At 42.3% G+C, this 20,353-nt stretch overlaps 1 protein-coding gene and 1 long non-coding RNA gene across 2 annotated transcripts in view; one reads left to right on the forward strand and one right to left on the reverse strand.

Annotated features, from left to right (window-relative positions):
• The window catches only part of LOC146490471 (NACHT, LRR and PYD domains-containing protein 1-like), a 46,014-nt gene extending 26,108 nt beyond the window's left edge, over positions 1-19,906 (forward strand). Inside the window, 11 exon segments of the mRNA XM_085153202.1 lie at positions 3,733-3,779; positions 3,928-4,469; positions 4,553-4,602; positions 4,839-4,870; positions 5,427-5,491; positions 5,791-5,840; positions 12,893-13,107; positions 14,128-14,390; positions 14,732-14,845; positions 15,798-15,939; positions 17,755-19,906. Of these exon segments, the coding sequence (XP_085009328.1) occupies positions 3,733-3,779; positions 3,928-4,469; positions 4,553-4,602; positions 4,839-4,870; positions 5,427-5,491; positions 5,791-5,840; positions 12,893-13,107; positions 14,128-14,390; positions 14,732-14,845; positions 15,798-15,939; positions 17,755-18,062 (1,828 nt within the window). The 3' untranslated portion in view covers positions 18,063-19,906.
• Positions 9,102-20,353, reverse strand: part of LOC146490472 (uncharacterized) — a 191,222-nt gene continuing 179,970 nt past the window's right edge. Inside the window, exon 2 of the long non-coding RNA XR_014872728.1 lies at positions 9,102-10,118. This is a non-coding gene — a long non-coding RNA (uncharacterized LOC146490472). The remainder of the gene's footprint in view (positions 10,119-20,353) is intronic.

The raw sequence follows: 20,353 nt of genomic DNA on the forward strand, positions 1-20,353 counted from the left end.
CATTAGCTGATAGCATCAGCCTACCTAGCACTAGCTACTAACATTGTTAAAAGGGAAGAGAAAACTGGTGGTTAGCTGGTAATAATTATTCACCCCTAATTAGAATTAGCTGCTGATGGCAGCATACTTAGCATTAACTCCTCACATCGTTATAATGCAAATGAGGCTAACTTGATTTAAACTAGACTGCTGTTATTAGCTGATGCTATTTAGCAGTAGCTGCTCACATTGTTATAAAGCAAAGGAAAACGATATGAGCATTAGATTCTAATGCGTATTTGCCTTAAATTAGACATAGGTGCTAATGGCGGCCTACTTAGCATTAGCAGCTCAGATGTTGTAATGCTAGGGAAAAGAGTGTTAGCATTAGCCGTTCACATTGTTATAAAGTTAAGGGAAATAGTGTTAGCGTTAGCTACTCACATTGTTAAAAAGTAAGTGTTAGCATTAGTGCATAATGCTAATTCACATCAAATTAGCATTAGTTAATAACGGCATCCTATTTAGCATTAGCAGATAATGTCGACCTTGGCCCACTAGAAAAGTTAAGAACTAAAGATTTAGGAGTGTAGCTCGATAGCTCTTTCTCATTTGAGAAACAAATGAATTCTGTTATTAAAACCAGCTGTAAGGTTTATATTGTTGATTGTCATTTATGCTTAGAAATATTTACTCATATATGCTTAGTTTTATAATCGATTGCATGATGATAGAGGTTTGATCCTTAGTAGTCTGTAAAGACTCTGTGTGCCTTCCAGAGTGCTCTGGCATGCACACACCACTTGGGGCCATGAGAGAGGTCGTACCCTCTCTTACTGATTTGTGGTGTAGGACAGGGGTCTCAAACTCAATTTAGCTGGGGGCCGCTGCAGGCAGAGTCTGGGTGAGGCTGGGCCGCATTAGGTTTTCCACAAGAAAGGCATGGTTAAAAAATTCCAATCTTCTCAAATCTCTTTATTTTTATTTTTTAACACAAAATATGAAAAATAAATAAATAAATTAAGAATTAATAAGAAAATAAATCAATCTGTAATACATAAATAAAATAATAATAAGATATTTTTAGTCAGTGAACTTGTGTGTTTTTTTCAGTCTTCTATATCTGCTGTATTTAGATTGAAATGTCTGTATTAACAGTTCTATAACCTTCTTCTGAACATGAATGGAACACTGTAGAAAATGAACTGTTCTTCTGAACATGGCTTCTCTTGCCTACTCCTTGCTGCTAGAGACCTGGCAGCGTTTCCTCTCGCATAGCCGAGCCAGATTTGGCATGAGGGAGGAAGCAGTTGCGACCCTCAGTATGTCTTGAAGATGTTCAGCCGTAAGTCTGGACCTGTACTTGGACTTATTGAAGTTCAAAGTGGAGAAGAGCTTTTCGCACAAGTATGTGCTACCACAAAGGCACATGGTCCGCTTGAACATTCGGGAAAGCCGAGGGAAACTAGGGCTCAATTCTCTCAAAAATTGTCCAAGCTTGTCTGCTTTTCCACTCACCTCCCTGAACTTTGCTTTGAGTTCAGAGTTGCACTGCAGCTCAATGAGCTCCATTTGAAGCACAGAAGGGGCATCTTGCACATCAAAGGAGAAGGGGTCCGCAAAAATTTGAAAGGTGGCTCTGTGTGTCTTGAAGTCAGCAAATCTGTGATCAAATTCCTCCTGTAGCCTCAAAATGACATCAACATACTTGTCAGCACTGAATGGTGTGCCTGCATCCACGAGTGCCTTGCATGCTGGGAAATGGCAAAGGTTTGTCTGAGAGAGCTGAGCTTTCCAGAGCGCAAGTTTTGTGGAGAATGCTCTCACGTTGTCATAGGCAGCACTGACAAGTTGCCCCTGGCCTTGTAACGTCTTGTTCAGTACATTAAGCTCATGTGTTATATCAACAAGAAAAGCTAAGTCCATGAGCCATTTGGGATCAGTTAGCACAGGAACACCAACTCCATCCTTCTCCATGAAGGCTTCACTTCTGCTCTCAACTCAAAAAGTCTCTTTAATACATTTCCCCTGCTGAGCCAACGTACCTCAGTGAAGTCGAGCACATCCCCATATTCTGACTCCATTTCCTCTAAAAAAGCACAGAACCTTCGGTGCTTTAAGCCCCTGGATCTGATTTGGTTGATGCATTTCACAACAATAGACATCACATTGTCAAACTTCAGGCATTTGCTGCAAAGGACCTGCTGATGGATAATGCAGTGCAGAGCAATGGCCTCCTCCACGCCTTCCTCTTCCAGTTTTTTTGAACAAGTGCCACCAGTCCATTTTTCCTCCCTGTCATTGATGGCGCTCCATCTGTTGTTATTCCAACAAACCTCTTCCATGGCAAACCAACATTCTCAATGGCATCACACAGCTTGTAAATATCTGCTGAGCGGTGGTCTGGCCATGCATTGGAATTACTGTGAGCAGCTCCTCCATCACTTCAAAACTGTCATCAACACCACGGACATACATTGGGAGCTGGGCAGTGTCGGTGATGTCTGTGGTCTCATCAAGAGCGACTGAGTATACACTGAAACATTTGTCTTTCTCACACAGTTGGTCATAAATGTCACTTGACAGGTCAGAAATGCGATCTGCTGCGGTGTTGGCAGAAAGGCTGATGTTGCTAAACTGACCTTTCTTTCCCGGACAGACTATATTTGCAGCCTGCAATATGCACTTTTAGACAAATTCACCTTCTGTGAATGGCTTCCCTGCTTTAGCAATCATCTCACTAACCACGTGGCTTCGACTGCTGCATTATTCTCTTTGGTTGCTTTCTTGAAGAAATCTTGCTGCCTCAGTAGATCTGTTTTAAGACTGGCAACCCGGTTCACTCTCATCTCCCTGGTATTTTGCATCCACCTCTGGTTAAGCATAAGAGCCCTTTGTTAGGGGGACCACTGGACTCTTAGCACCAGCTTTGGGGTCACAGGGTCACATCTGGAACACACACACACACACACACACACACACACACACACACACACCTACACTATGCACAGACTGGTACTCTTTGTTCATACCTGTGTAAGACGTCATATGTTAATGAACTTATGCATATTCATGTAACCTCAATAAAGAGCAGTGTTACGAGGGAGCAGACGAGAGCGACTGAGGTCAAGTGAAGGAACGGCGCTGTCACAGTTCTCTCCCTCATGAATTGTCTGGTTCCAGCGGTGGGTCTGTGCTAGACGACCCATCACCAGCTTTTTCCAGCTTTTTCCACTGGTTACCAGTACGTGGTAGAATCCACTTCCAGATCTGGTTGTTTGTCTTTAAATCTCTGAATGGATTGGCTCCATCTTATCTCTCTTTAACAAAATAATCCAAGTCGAGCCCTCAGGTCTGCAGATAAGTAGCTTCTGACCAGAACTAGACGTAAAAACAGAGGTGAGCTTTATCGATGTCTGCAGCCAAACTCTGGAACAGTCGCCCTTCACATCAGGTCGTCACCAACACTCGACATTTTTAAAACCCGGTTGGAAACACATTTGTACTCTGTAGCTTTCAATTCTGACGAGTCTTTATAGTAATTACTGTGTATGTTTCCTATTTTATCTCTACTCTGTGCAGCACTTTGGCTCAAGCTGTTTTTAAATGTGCTGATAAATAAATGTAGATTTCTTTGAATAAAACAGTGGAGCCGAGCTTTGAGCTCAGTGTGTAACAGTGTGTGTATGAGAGCCATGTAATGTCCATGTGTGCATGCTGACTGTGCTGCTCTGACCCCCCTCCTCCTTTCAGGGTGGAGCCTGCTGGAGTCCGATGGTTGAGACCAGGTCTCAGGAAGTGTAAGTGTGTTTTTAATGGGATTCATGAAAACAAAGCAGCACACATTCAACCATCTTCATCATGTCAGGAGTCATCATCAAAGTGTCAATCAATGAACAGATGATGGATCAATAACTGCAGCTGGATTGTGTTTGTTCTCTCCATCAGATTCCTGTCAACTCACAATCGACACAAACACAGTGAATACAAACCTCCAACTGTCTGACAACAACAGGAAGGTGACACGTGTGGAGGAGGTTCAGTCATATCCTGATCATCCAGACAGATTTAATAGTCCTCAGCTGCTGTGTAGAAATGGTCTGACTGGTCGCTGTTACTGGGAGGTCGAGTGGAGAGGAATCGTTTATATATCAGTGAGTTACAGAAGCATCAGAAGGAAAGGAGACAGTGACTGTGTGTTTGGATGGAATGATCAGTCCTGGAGTCTGAGCTGCTATGATGATGGTCCTCATTCTGTCTGGCACAATAGCAGATCCACATCCATCTCCTCCTCTTCCTCCTCCTCCTCCTCCTCCTCTGTCTCTAACAGAGCAGCAGTGTATGTGGACTGTCCTGCTGGCACTCTGTCCTTCTACAGAGTCTCCTCTGACACTCTGATCCACCTCCACACCTTCAACACCACATTCACTCAAACTCTTTATCCTGGGTTTATGTTCTGGTCTCCTGGTTCCTCAGTGTCCCTGTATGCAGTTGAGTATCAGCAGTCTCTTTCTGTCATAGAAACAATCAGCTATGTGGAATTTCTTTCTAATATTTTTCCTGTTCATTTCAGGATGCCAGAAGAACACAGATGACGAGTGAGGCTGAAAGTCCTTCATCCCGGTAGCCACCTTATTAAATCCAAAAAAACTGAACATGAAGTAACAAATGATGTGATAATTTACTTCAGATAAAATTTCAGTTATTTTTGAGATAGAAAGGTTTGTACTTTTGTGTGATGTACAAGGTAGCAGACTAACCTATAAACTGGATCAGCAGACACAGACTCAATTAATGTTCCCTTTAGTCAGAATAGACTCAAATATTTACTTTGAAAATACTGTTTTTTGTTTCTGCAGGGTTGATGAGTTCAAGATGATTAAAGCTTCCTGTAAGTACTCAAACTGTCCTCCCATCCATCAATCAAGAACAAAATCTGATCTTAAAATGGACCTGGTCTAAACAGTGATAATACAATACTGTCAAATGTATTATTACATTGTAGTGGAAGCTTGGTAAAAAACAAACAAACATGTAATCACACCTGTGAGTTGACATTCCACCCTATCACACACTTCTATATTTATATTTATTATATAATAAATAATATAATATAATATTCATTTATCTATTTATCTATCATGATTGTTTTTGGGTTTTTTGTGAGGTGCCCAGTTTCAGAGAGGATTTTCCGGTTGTAGCAGACTAACAAATCCTCTGAAACACTAAAATATACACCCCTCGTATGCACATCATGAAAAGCTTGAAGGGGAGTGAATCAGAATTTGAATCACATTATTTGGACCAATCCCCAGAACTATGAGCACACATCATATGGAGGAAAGCACTCAAACATCCTGTAGCTTCAAATAGTTTTTCTGGAAAGTGATCTTAACTGTTTAAAAGGCCAAATTCTTCATATCATCTGTTGCCAATCTTTTCATTAGGTGTTTCCAGTGTAAAACCAGACACGCAGCCTGGTTTGTCAGAGGACAACACAAAGATGATCAAGGTGAGCTTTCAGATATTTGAAAACTCTCAAGCATAGATTTAACAAGCATTGGTACTTTTTCTTAACCCTTGTAGAACAAACTGTCAGCACATGAACTCATTCATCACTGTACATGAAAGCTTTGTGTTATCAGAGTGCATTCAGGTTTGTTCTCATTCATAGTAAAATATAATTTTTGGACAGTTGTTTACCCTTCTTGCTACTTATTGTACAGGTGATTAACAACCTGCACAACACAAGTTTTTCTCCAAATAATGTTCAGGTATTTGTCCTAAAACCTCTAATGTTGCTGTTTTCAGTCAAGTTTCACACCTGAAGTCTACAGTGAATCTGCACACATCTTCTACAGGTAATCCTGTAAAAACATTTAAGTCTGCATGTATATGTTTGTTACAGCTGAAGCTCATCAGACCTCTGCTTGTGTCCCTGTGGTAACTACATCTTCCCCCTCCTGTCGTCGCACTTTTCTTCTGTTGTAGTTAAAAATTTAGATGTGGCCGCTCATGTTTTGTGTTAAAGTGTGGGAGGCAAACCAGCTTATTGATGTGATGAAATTACCTACAGAACTGGAAAGTGAGAGAGGATTTTTTTTTTTTTTTTTTTTTTTGGGGGGGGGGGGGGGGGGGTTGTCTCACTTCTTGAGGATAAAGGATAAAATCCTGCAAACTTTGGGAAATGATATTCAGAATAATGATGATGAAGACGTACTGCTGATTGCAAAAAATATCACATGCAGGTTGGAAATGGGATAATGTACAAAAGGAAATAAATATAATGCAACAAGCATGCAGAAAACTGGGACATTAAAGTCGTAATCTCTTAAATTAAAAAACTGAAAAATATCAAATAAAAACTATAACCACCTCCTGTAAAGGGATAATATATAGCTGCAAGCTAGGAGTGAGTGAGACATTGACTAACTGGTCCACCTCTCCTGGATCTACAGTGAGGACATCAGGTTTTCATTCAGACTGGATACGTGTGGCCAAATCGATGCAAAGGCAGCAAAGGTGATCCAGATTGAAGATATAGATATAGATTTACAGGGCAGCTACAAGTATTTACGTATACCACAGGCTAATACAAACTATGATAAAGATGCAGCAAGGTCAGCCACAGCCAAATACCTCCAGAAAGTAAGACAGTTACAGACAGCTGAACGGTAGGACTGAGATCTAAGCCATCAATAGATATGCCCTACTGGTCATCAGATACCCAGCTGGAATAATGAGCTGTTGGAAGCAGGAGATGCCACTGAAATCAAAACTCAAAGGCAAAAAAGCCATCACAGGGGCTCTGATCATGGAACCACAGTCCCTGAGCACAAAATCCATAGAGGCACTAGTCTACCATAGCCGACAGGGCCCAAGTTGTTTAAAAGTGCCCTGGAGATTATCCAGCACATACTAGCAGGATTTAGATGGAGATTGGGACAGCATACACTGAGACTCACAATCAATGGGATGGGGTAGTGTACAGGAACATCTGTACTACATGTGGACTACAAATCCTGAAGTCCTGATGAAAGATGGTTAAAGACAACAGGCAGGATAGCCGCCAGGATTCCATCCATTGTCTGATTGTGAGGCATTTCTCAAGAATTCTCATGAATTGTTCAAATCCCCACTGACACTTAAATATCTCATAAGCATCCAAAGAAAGGCATGTGGGTTCAGTGCCAGTGCCAGAGTCACATGATAAAAATCATACAGCAGCATGAAATGCAAATAAAGGACAGTTTATTAAAAATTGTTGTATATAAGAATGTTTCTTCCTTAGTCTTTCTCTGCTGAGCAATCTGTGAATCTGTGATGTTTTTAACAGATTTAAAAAGCTAGTAGTCATCTTAAATTGACTTTTGCAATTAGTCCAAATTCCCCCATGATAACTTAATAAATGTTACCTTTTATGTTTGTTTAGAAGGATAATGTATGCATTGATTTATTGTTTCTGTCATATCAACAAATTAGCTAAAAAAAACTTCTGCAATATTCATCTCATCTTTTTAACAGCAGTGTTTTGTGTTACTGCTATATTTTTATGTTCTTTACAGACTTCTTCACAATTTTAATAACATCTCTGGTTGAGACGGTACTCATCGAAATATTGTTTGTTTTTGTCAAAGTCATATGATGCATGAAACACCCTTTGTTATTGGTCATGTGCTGCCAACTCAACCTCTTTCTTGTGAATGTGTCGGGGGAATGCTGGATTAACTTAGCTAGATGATAACCAGTGTTGTTCTTGTGGCTTCCTGATCATCAGTATAGTGTGTGTAGTATAACCCCAAAGGTTGATTCTGTTCATCTGGATGTAGCTTTTTCATTAGTTAATACATGATCCGGGCACAGAAAGAGATTGGCAAAAAGACCAGAGGTGCAAAACACCAGCTACTGGTAGACAGAGCAGTCACCTGAGACTGCAAGACTAGGCCAACCAACCTGTGCACTTCCTGGATTGATCACAAGAAGGCCTATGACTCAATGCCCCACAGCTGGATCCTGGAATGTCTAGAACTATACAAGATTAACAAGGACCCTAAGAGCCTTCATCAGGAACTCAATAGGGATGTGGCGTGCAACAGTAGAGGCCAACTTCAAGCCAATAGCACAAGTCAGTATCAAGTGCAGGATCCTACCAAGAAGATGCTCTGTTCCCACTGGTGTTCTGCATAGGCCTGAACCCCCTCAAGGAGATCATTGCCAAGACTGGCTATGGATACCGACAATGGAACAGAGCAATCATCATCAGCTACATGGATGACATCAAGCTGTATTCCAAGAGTGAACAAGACATCATTTCACCGATCCACACCACCTTTGGTTGCCATTTTTTAAGCCAATATGATAACCTTATCCCACTAACGCTGTGGAGGTCCAGCTTTTCAGGTCCAATTCAAATTGAATCACTCATAATGATACTCTGGAAAACAGTAGAATTCTCAGAACATAGTTTGTATAACATTGTTATACAGTAGAACAGTACATTTATAGCAGAAATAACACATAGAAAGCAAAGCAAATGAAAACTGAAGTAACCCCAGGGTGTAAAGCCTTAAAGCACAAACAGAAAACACACACAAAGACAGGAAAGAAACAGCACTGGAGCATATCAACCCTCCTCTTATATAGGATCAGTGACCCCTCCTCCTGCTATCTGGTACCCTTTCAGCATTTGTTTTTTCTTTGATTCGACTCTGCACTGTGCACCATCTTCGCCTTCTGGCGTTTGTGGCGATAACCAGAATCCCAGGTACATGCCCTGCAAAGGCCAGATTTATTTGCTTATAGAAACATTGAAAGGGCTGTACACATCTGCATTACAGCCCTTTAAAGGGCTGCCTGCCTTTCCTTTACCGTCATTTAAAGAGCTGCCTGCTTTTGTGTTACAGTCATTCAGAGAGCTGTATGCTTCTGTTTTACAGCGACTTAAAGGACCGCAGGCATTTGTTTTACAGCCACCCGAACAGCTGCATGATTCTGCTGCCCAGTTAAAGGCAGCTGCATACAGAAAAGAGGTCCTATGCATATACTTAGCAGTGCCAAACTGAATTAACTCTTTGTTGGACTAGTCACAGTTGGCCATAACGCTTTCAAAGGTTTCTTGCTGATCCTCATTGTTACGGTTTTAAATAGCATGAATCAACGTGTTCATACAACAAGTGGCACAAATCTTTCATTAATACAGAACTGTGTGGGGCCCACCCCCTAGGGGGGGCGCGGTATGAAAAGGGGAAAAAAAAAACAAAACGCTTGGACACTGCTAGCACAGGGCGCCTACACAAACGCAAAGCAGGAGATGAAGCATTGCTGAATATGTTTCCAAACCAACTTCATTCTAAGCCAAAGACTAGAAAATATAGTGAAGCAAATCTTCCCTTTGGCTTCACCTGCACAAGTGCTGAGGTAGGTCTCCCTGCAGGATTGGGTTTCCCTTCGTCAGAAGCAAGCGCTGGGCTGTTTAAATCACGGACAAACAGGATTCCACATTCTTGATTTTTAGTTCACAAACACTTGTTGTAATAACTAACTACTCCTGACATGTTGGAGATGTTAGCTCTTTATACAGTAAAGTTACAGTGGGATACAAATAACATCACGCTGATCCTGCCACGATTTGTTCCCCCTGTCTAAATCACGGACTAACAGGATCCCACAGCTGTTTATGTTTTTAAACCCATTTTGCACAGAGAAGCATTTTTTGAAAAATGTATTGATAGAAATGTTGAATATTATTACACAAGAAAACAACAACTACATGTAAAATAATCACACCGTGACGCCTCTGCCTTTCTAAAAGGAGGGACAGTAACTGCGTGTGTATAAGAAGCATGTTCGCACGACTCCAATTACGCTCAGCCATTGTTGTGAGTGCGCACACCAAGGGGCTGCGAGATATTTATACAGCTGTATTTTGCACATGACTATGAAAGGCGGAAGAGGAAGTACTTCCTTTCAACGTAGACAATCCGGATGTTATAGTTTCTTTCCACTGTGTTCCTGTTAATGATAAACTACAAATTTACCCTAAATTACTAAAATATCGATATTTTAATGTGAGAATCGATTCTAGAACATAAATGATTGGTATCGGAGGAATCGATATTTCAGGATCGATCCGCACATCACTATTAACGAATCATTTTCATAATTTGAAATGCAAATACAAATTGTACATTTCTAAAAATTATGCACAAGTTTTGCAAACAATTAAAGGTATATGGTACTATTTGCCTAAAAATGCAGCCAAGGCCTCAGGCGTTTTTTATATAACAATTTAAATCTATTTACAGAACAATCAATTGTGCTGCATCAAATGAGAAGGCACACAAATGATTTGTGCCAGTCCAAAAAATAGTTTGTGTTCAGTATAAGACAGAGGAGAACACCACAGGCCTGCATTCCATCGCGGGTGTCACTCCTAAAACTTCCCCTTCTCCCTAAACAACCAAGTGCCACATGTTGCCATATCAATTTTTTTGATTGGCTGAAATGGTAAACTTTAACACCAATAGGGAAAACGTCTTTTTTCTTTTTTTTCCCACTCGCAAGCGGAGAGTGTTTGCTAGCGCTGTCCTTAGAAAACGCAGTTTTTACTGTTTTTACTGTTCTTCCCACTGTAAACATGTAGACTGGTTGAGCAAACTCCCATGCACCCTCAAGTATACTTGAGAGTATAAAGAGCTGATTAAATGTTCCATGACCAGGACGAAAACCGCATTGTTCCTCCTGTATCAAAGGTTCGACTAACGGACGGACTCTCCTTTCCAGCACCCTGGCATACACCTTCCCAGGGAGGCTTAGGAGTGTGATTCCCGTATATTTGGAACAAACTCTACGGTCCCCGTTCTTAAAGATGGAAACCGACACCCTGGTCTGCTAATCCAGGGCTACTGCCCTTGTTCTCCACGCAACATTGCAGAGGCGTGTCAACCAAGACAACCCTACAACATCAAGAGTCTTCAGGAAGTCGGGGCAGACCTCATCCATCCCAAGGGCTCTGCTACCAAAGAGTTGTTTAACTGCATCAGTGACCATGTCCCCGGAGATTGGCGGGTCATCCCATTTGTCCCCAGACTGTGTTTCCTGCACGGCAGATGTGCCAGTGGGATTAACGAGGTCCTCAAAGTATTTCTTCCACTGCCTGACAATTTTCTCAGCCGAAGTCAGCAGTGCTCCACCCGCACTATACACGGTTAAGGTAGCACACCACTTTCCCCTCCTGAATAGACTGACGGTTTGCGAGAATCTCTTCGAGGCAGTCCGAAAGTGCTTTTCCATGGCCTCTCTGAACTCCTCCCACACTGGAGTTTTTACTTCAGCCACTGCCTGTGCCGCGTTCCGCTTGGCCTGGTGGTACTTATCAGCTGCCTCCGAAGTCCCACAGGCTAACCAATCCCAATAGGACTCCTACAGCTTGGTGGCTCCCCTCACCTCTGGTGTCCACCATTTGGTTCGGGGGTTGCCACCACGACAGGCACCAACCACCTCGCGGCCGCAGCTCAGAGCCGCGGCTTCAGCAATGGAGATGCTGAACATGGTCCATTCTGACTCACTGTCCCCAGTCTCCCTCTGAATGCTGTTGAAGCTCTGCAGAGGTGTGTGTTGAAGATCTCCCATATCGGGGCCTCTGCTAGGCATTCCCCGCACACCCTCACTATATGTTTGGGGCACGCCAGGTCTGTCCAGCTTCCTCCCCTGCCAGCTGATCCAACTGACCACCAGGTGGTGATCACTTGACAGAGTGTCCAGGACATATAGCCTTAGGTCTGATGATATGATTACAAAATCGATCATCAACCTGCGGCCTAGAGCGTCCTGGTGCCATGAGCACTTATGGACACTTATGTCCGGACATGGTGTTTGTTATGGCCAAACTGCGGTTTGCACAGATAACCAATAACAAAGCACCACTCGGGTTCAGATCCGGGAGGCCATTCCTCCCAATCATGCCCCTCCAGGTCTCGCTGTCGTTGCCCATGTTAGCATTGAAGTCTCCCAGTAGGACAGGTGGAGCACCCTCCAGTACGCCACCCAGGGACTCCAAGAAGGCTGGGTACTCTGAACCGCCACTTGGCACATAAGCACATACGACGGTCAAGACCCGTTCCCCAACCTGGAGGCGCAGGGAACTAAACATCTCGTCGACTGGGAGAAACCCCAACATACAGGCAGCAAGCTGAAGGGATACCAAGATACCCACCCCAGCCAACCTCCTCTCACCAGGGGCAACTCCAGATTGAGACAGAGTCCATCCCCTCTCTAGGACACTGGTTCCAGAGCCCAAGCCGTGCATTGAGGTACCTGATAACCCTATCCCGAGCAGAGTAAACTGTCCCCTTTATGGTCTTTTCATAGGGGTCTTCTGAATCCCTCTTTGTCTGGTCTCTCACCCAGGACCAATTTGCCATGGGAGACCCTACCAGGGGGCAAAAGCCCCCAGACAACATAGCCCCTGGGATCCCTGGGACACACAAACCCCTCCACCACGATGAGGTAGTGATTCGCGGACGGGTCTTCCAGATACAGACGGACAAAATGGTGATGGCTAACCAACCGGAAACAGATGTTGTGATGCCAAATGACGAACATCAGGAAGAGTGAAGACACAAAACTACAGAAGTACCAAGGGCTCGGAGAAGAGCTCGAGAACACCCCCCAGCTAGTTGCTCCGGCAGGTCCCAGGAACATCATCTAAGATCTCTGTCTAGAAGAGTGCAGTCCTAGGACCAGTAAAAGTCCAGGATACTCAAGCTCCCAAGCCTCTGGTACAGGACCTGAGCTTAAAGCATAAAGCCCGCCCGCAGGGATGAGAGAGTATTTTTATATTTTAAACTGCAGCTATCTAGACTTTATTTTACTTCACTGTTTCTATTTCTCTCTTCTTTTCTTTGTCCCACAGATTTAAGTGTCCTGGTTCAGGTCTGTTCCAGTGTTCTCTGACTGGACTGGCGTTTGATGTGAGTCAGGAGGCGGAGCTTCTGTACAGGATTATCCAGTGGGATCAGAGTATCCTCCAATCAAATGGCAAGACAGCTGCAGGGCCACTGTTTGACATCAAGGGCTGTGAGGATGCAGTTCATCAGCTCCACTTCCCACACTGCGAAACAGCGGAAGGTGAGCAAATTACTGTATGCGACTGCCAGAAGCTATTACTGCCCCCTGCAGGCTGCAGAGTGTGTTACACAATCTGAAAAAAAAAAGCTTCTGTCCCAATATCTTGTGGAATCTGTGTTCTCTTCAGTCTGTACCGTTTTCTTAGTTGGGAACAGACTAGAAGTCATAAACAGAAACTTCTGCAGCAGCTGTATGATGATTGAGGTGAGAGAAGCAGCTTTTTAGTGATCAGCTCTTCTGTCCAGATCAAAAACTCCTTAGTGACGAGAGAAATTTTCATTTAATAAAGTCTGCATACAACTATGAGCAGTAGCTAGCATCTTTTAATAAAATTTTTTTTTATAAAATCCAAGCTTGAGTGAGAGAGAGTTGCCATAACAGGACACTGACCAGCAGAGTCTCTCCGAATCCCAGCATAGTCCTGGGTTTAAATACCTTCTACAAAATGAAAGGCATTACACAGCTGTTGCTTACTCCTTTTGTCTCCCCCAAAGAAAGAGTTAAAAACTTTACTACCTGTGCATTCCTCCCCGGTGCCAGGCTTTCTGTGTGAATGCCCCCATTTCCCAAGATACAATAACCAGGCTCCCACAGTCTTTGCAACTGTGTGAACCAGACATGGTAAACCAGGTGACATAAAAGCGCTGTTACTAAGAGAATACATCAACACATAAATGAAAGAAATTCTAATACAAGAGCAAAAAACATAAGCTTTATAGCAAAACATGCACATAGGCCAGTAGGGGGAAGGAGAAGACACGTAATAGAACATAGTGCAAGGGTAAAACTGGGAGCTACACCTGTGGGCTCAGTGGATTTTCATTATTAGACGGATAACAAAATGAATTTGTAACTCTCTATATTCTGTAAAGTAAAACTAATGCATTTGTATTTTTAGTACAATGGAGTACCATCAATTACTGTTCACTTATTTGCTTGAAAGTTCTAAAGTCCTAGAATAAGAAATTAAGAAAGACAATTAAGAACATTTGAGTGACAAAAACTGTCTTGTTTTCACAGCTCTGCTTTCTGACAGTTCACTGTCTGTTATCCACTTCTCTGATGATGGAATGAACATTATTGAGCCGCTGAAGATCACAGATACTCATGTGATTGTGGAACTTCCCCACTTTTCTGCCTTGGGCCTTGTGTGGGATTTCCTAAAGAGGTTTTGGAATAACACAACACCAGTTAGGGCCCAAGTTTTATTGTTCCTCAGAAAAGTAGAGTTGGAAAAGTACCTTGATGTGTTTCTCCTGCCAAGCAACATCCCACTGCATGAGGTAAAGACAGTAATACATCTTCATCTTTTTCCTTCGTGCTAACAGAAGCTCAGTATAGTACTCAGTAATTTTTTCTTCGAGAAGCTCATGAAATGTTGTGTATGTATAAAGTATATATATTTATGGATGTGTATGAATCAATAGATAGCTTTGTGTATATATCAGGCTTATATCATTCAAATATTTTGTTCTTGTTTTAGTATTGCCATTGTAAAAAGTAGCGTTTTTTATTTTCATCATGTGATGGCAACATCTGTGGGTCAGCAATAAGAGATTGAGCTGATGTCTCAGACTCTGTTGAGAATGAAACTTCTAAATAAAATGCTGTCCTGTTTCTTAAGGTGAAAGCACAGCATCCAGGTTCTTACAACATCACAGTGGCTTCTAACTGTAAACTCATCAAAGAGCAGACTTACACTGTTCACTTTCAAACAGATGAAACAATCCGACCCAAGGTAAGTTCTCCAAATGGAAAAAAGACCAAACAGATGTTTATAACCACCTCCAGGTTTTTGCAGTTTAAAAACTAGTATTATTTTCTGATGATGCCAATATTTTTTTTTTTTGGAGGGAATCAAGGAAGCTCCTGCATATGTTTCCTATTAAAGTGTGCAATTTTTTTTAAAAGTGGTTTCACAGGAACAAATGATCATTACATCTAATTAAAACTTTGTTATTTGGGATTTTGGGAAATAAAGAAACTCACAAAGACTTACTCATGTTGGGGCATTAGCCACAGTCTAATCCCCAGGTCCCTCACCAGAAAGAGCGCTACTTACTGCTGCTCGTGTAGTTCTGGGTCCGCTGGGTCCATGTCTTTGCAGCATGGTTCTTGTCATTTTGTCAGACAGTCGTGGTTAGGATGTCGAGAAAAAAATGGACCCGAATGCTGGATTTGCGTGCCAGTAAAGAATGTGGATGACGTTTATTGTGATGACAGGATGAACAGAAAATCAGAACATCTGACTGAAAGACTGAAGGGCTGCCTAAACTGAACTGAAAACTAACGCGGGAGCTGGTCATGAGGTGTTAATCGCTTCTCGTTACCCCACGTATACTACACGACGCACGACACACCATGAAGGCGAAATTCGGGCAGATCACCAAGACAGTCGCATGACTGAAAAATCGGCTAAAAATGGGCCAAAACTCACACAGTGTCAGCCCAGCATTAGTGAGGATGTCAGATATGTGGGGGGACCCAAGAAGTTTTAAATTAAAATCCAGGACATCCACTCTTAAAGAAAAGAAAAAGGAAACAAGTTAATTAAAAGCAAAAAAACCCCAAAACAAAACATACCAATGACTCATACTCACTCAATCACAATTGCTGAGCACAGTCATTCTTATATTACCTAATAAAACTCATTTGGATAAAGGTACTGAGTCTCTGCTTCTGGTTTTCAGAGAGCTGAATTTCCTGTGGAGTTTGGACCAAACTACTTCCCAACATATGTGATCCGGCTTCCTATAAACATGAAAGAATTCACACTAACAATCCGAGACCAAACAGACAACGAGGTCTGGGAGCACGAAGTTTATGTGACAGGTAAAGTCTTCATCCACTCACAATTTAATTTGAGCTAAAAGTAAAATAGAAGCAGTGAGTGTGTGTGATACATAGATCGATCTACCTAGATATATGAGCAGAAAAGTTATGTGACCATAACACAGAAGACCTGACGTCTTCGTCTTTGTCATTTTTGGCTTCGACCATGTCTTTTGAGATTTTCCACAGTGCAGAACATCTTATATTATTTAATAATACTTTGCACTGTAGCCACTGGAACTGAGAAACATTTAGATATGGCCTTGTAACCATTTCCTGACTTGTGAGCAGCCACAATGCACAATGGCAGGTCCTGGGGAGAGCTGCCCTTTTTTTTTTTTTTACCTGTTGAAACCTGTTAACACAGCTGTTCTCAATTAATTAGGGTAACCTGGACCATTTGGAATGGTAAAGAACTTTGGATTTTCCCAGAGACTGTGAAAGTTTGTGAGGGTATGGATAATTTTGGAAATGACACTTTTTGCTCAAATGTAAATAAAAGCTGAGAACTATTTTTTTCCCCACAATGGTACCTCTTGTACATTGTCTTATTATCTTTTCGGACACACCTTTGTCATTTCCAGTCAAAAGAGAACTTGCTGCTTGAATAACAGTAACTTTAAATCAAAATTCTCCAGGGGTATGAATGATTATGGGCTTGACTGTATACACATTGTTAGGAGAAAAACCTCAGGAAAGCAAAGAATCACGGGCCCAGAGTTAATTCATGTACATGGACGATTGCCTGACACGTTCCTAAGACTACAGAAACGTGTAGGCAAAAGCGCGCCAGGCATTCACTCAGAGTTTATTATATACCGTCTTATCTTACATAACACTCATGGGTGGAGTACAAGTTAAGAGAAAAACAACTTCTTATCTGGTGATTGCATAAGAGGCTGCACAGGATGCAGCCTTGCAAGACAAAGAGGAACAAGTTGATTAACGATCTTGTAATGGGTTGAAACAGTACATGTGGGTGTAGTCGAAATTTGAGCAACTTCCTCATGTGGTTACTTTGTTCTAGTTAAAGAATTTGCTGACACGCTATGTACAAGCATTACTGTGCAATTTAAATAAGCTAAACATAAAGGTAATAAGGTAAAGTCTTTTCACACACATACATTCTGCTATTCTCCTGACAACCAGTCTATTCATTTGTGTCCTCTGTAATGGACATTTGTTTTTTGTCTATATCTTTTGACTTAGTCCTAAATAGAGGACATCCTGGGATTTCCATTTCCACTTAGCTCCATAGAGGCTGAAAATCACATATAAAAGTTGAAACGGAAGATTCTTTTTCCCTCAGTTCTCAGGATATATATGTAAATGATTTATCATTTTCTCCTTCATTCTTCTCTTCTTCTTCTTTTAGCCACTCTATTTAAGATCATCTGTCTCATCTCCATATCCTAGTATCCTCCTTTGTCACACCAACTCTCTGTACGTCCTCCTTCACTGTATCCATGAATCTTCTTTGAGGTATGCCTCTTTTCCTCTTGCCTGGCAGCTCCATCTTCATCATCCTTTCTCCCTCCTCTGCACATGTGCAAACTTCTCAGCCTCTCTGTCAGCGAGCTACCCTGCTGATGGACTCGTTTCTGATCCTGTCTGCTCTCTCATGATAAACATTAAATTAAATTGTATCTGCTGAATTTGTCTCCAGCCACGTTTCATGATTCATGCTGTTATTGAGTGTCTGAAGATCAGCGACGTTCAGTGATGATTGATTACCTGCAGAGATTTCTCTGGATTCAACAAAGCTTAGACTGTTCTGTTATCAAGAATCTCTCTTCTTTTTTGATTGGTCCTCAGATGTTCAGAGCAGAGACAATCAGCCGAGGCTCCAGAGCCTCACACCAGAAGAGCGTCTGTTCTCAGTTCGGATTAAGTTTGTGGAAAAGGTGTCGGATTCGACTCTGAACCAGCTGCTGGACAGGCTGCTCCAAGAAGAAATTATAACTATGGAGGAAATGGAAGCAGCCAAAATTAAACCCAGGGCTGAACGAGCTCGACATGTGATTGATATGGTGCAAAACAAAGGAGAAAGAGCCAGCTCATTCCTGATTGATGCTCTCCGTAAGTTGGATAAACACCTGTTTGACACCCTCGGCCTCAGCTAAGGTGGAGCTTCAGCTGGATCTAAACATTAAATGCTTCACTCATCATACATCATCATACTTTTAAACTGTTGACACATAAAACCTTTGAAAAGTGTATCTCAGGACCCATCCAGACCCGCCCACTTCATATTGTGGTGTTCTGTGTTTTTTGTTGGGGTTTTATTTGTCCACAGATTCTTGAAATTGCTGAATTTCACTGTTGCTGGGCACCATCCTGCTGTGTCTGGTTGTGAGTTACTTCCTGTGTGTACTGCGTATGATTGTAATGTCATGATGGCAGCTGAAAACAAATGGTAAATGGCCTGCATTTGTATAGTGCTTTACTAGTCCCTAAGGACCCCAAACCGCTTTACACATCCAGTTATCCACCCATTCACACACACATTCACACACTGGTGATGGCAGCTACATTGTAGCCACAGCTGCCGTGGGGCGCACTGACAGAGGCGAGGCTGTGAAGGACAGTCGGTTATGGCGTTCCATGTATGCCTTGCCTGCTAGCATCTTGCACCCTGCTGTGATTGTTGGGCTTTTCTCTCTGTATCTATGAAGCACCTTGAGGCGACATTTGTTGTGATTTGGCGCCATATAAATGAAATTGAATTGAATTGAATTTTATTATTTGCTTCGAGCCCTGTGTACAGGAGCTGAATGCTAAAAGATCTTTTGTTAAAAGGGTTGGCGTAATAAGCAAATGCTTCAGCCAATACCTTTTGATTAGCCTTGTCTCATGCTTTCTTGCTTTGTGGTAAATCTTTGTTCTGTCTTCACTGAGATATTTGAATGCTAATCAATAAACATATCAATATATCAATGTGCTGGATTGTCTCATCTTTACACAGCCTGCACCTGGGGCATTGCCTGGTGTGATAGACCCCAGCCTCTATGGATCTTGTACTCAGAGCTTGTTCTTGTGCTGCCATGATTAGTGCCTCTGTGCTGTGTTTCAGTCCAGCTTTGTCCAGCTACTGTTAGGATTTCTGGATGTCCGCTATCTGCTGGTACATACCGTGCAGTGGCCTGTTCTTCCAGGATGGTGCCTCCTCTTCCTCCTCTTTCTTGGGTTTTTACTGCCTGAGGCAGTAGAAAGCACTGAGCACGCGGTCGGTTGGGGCCATGTTCCTGACACTCACCAGTCCCCGGCCTCTTTCATCTCGCTTAGCCTACAGCCTAAGAGTGCTGGGCTTGGGGTGAAACCCTCCATGCATGGTCAGGAGCTTTCCATATATAAAACACAGAAAGGTGTTTTTGTCCAGATGAGCCCAGAGAAGAAACACGAGTGTTCACAGACATCAGAAGCTCAGAGAGGTGAAACATGAGGTTGGAGTCCTCGTCAGCATTCAGAAGAGCTGCTGTGAAACCCTGATTACTCATGACAGACTCTGATGGCACAAACACATCATGATTCAAACAGAAAGACAAACATGGTGCTCCTGATCCTCCTGCATGAGAACAAGCTGACATGAGCGCTGTGTCTGAGTGTGTCTCCCTGTCACAGTGACAATAACACAGCTGCTGCTCACAGTCATTAAACTGACCTGAGGTCAGCTGCTAGGACGTCTCTGTGCTCCTTACATATGAACCATGTGACCTCACATCAGTGCTGTGGATGACTGTAGTCATAGAAGAGTAGAGCTGTAGCAGGTGGTGTGAGGAGGAGGAGGTGGTGTATTCTAGTTAACGCAGTACTGAAACACTCCAGCAGAGGGCGCTGTTAAGTCCTTATTGTAATACAGTTACTGTGTGCAGTTATACTTCATACATAATCTGCACTTATTTCCATCAGACATGCTGTCAGTAAATGATTGGTTTCTATTGATTCTACTTCCTGTTGACTAGTTTGATGACAGTGAAACAATCACAGCTGATTGTGTGATGATGTAAACTGTCACTGTTACATTCAGTGTGTGTGACATCATGTTAGTGCAGGGCTGATAACAGCCTGGTTCTGTTAGAAACACATGAACGTGTCCATAGATCAGTGTGTGTTTAACATGAGAGCTTCAGCCCTGCTGATGTGTTCAATAAAGACATGTAGGAAAACTGATGAGACTCTGAAATAACTCTTTATATTTATAATGTAACTCTGCATCAAAAGAACAACAAAGGATCCCAGACAGGTTTATGTGAACAAAGACGATTCTGATGTTTCTGTGTTTCTAACAGTTTGACATTATTAGTAAACAGACTGCAGTGAACAGGATTTATAAAGAGCTTATATATAAAGATATGACAGCTGTTTGACAAGTTTATCACTGTGTGTTTGGACCTGATCAGTCCAGCTGTTTACT

The sequence above is a fragment of the Neolamprologus multifasciatus genome, unplaced genomic scaffold (assembly GCF_963576455.1).
Source record: "Neolamprologus multifasciatus unplaced genomic scaffold, fNeoMul1.2 chr03_unloc_2, whole genome shotgun sequence".
Taxonomy (NCBI): Eukaryota; Metazoa; Chordata; class Actinopteri; order Cichliformes; family Cichlidae; genus Neolamprologus; species Neolamprologus multifasciatus.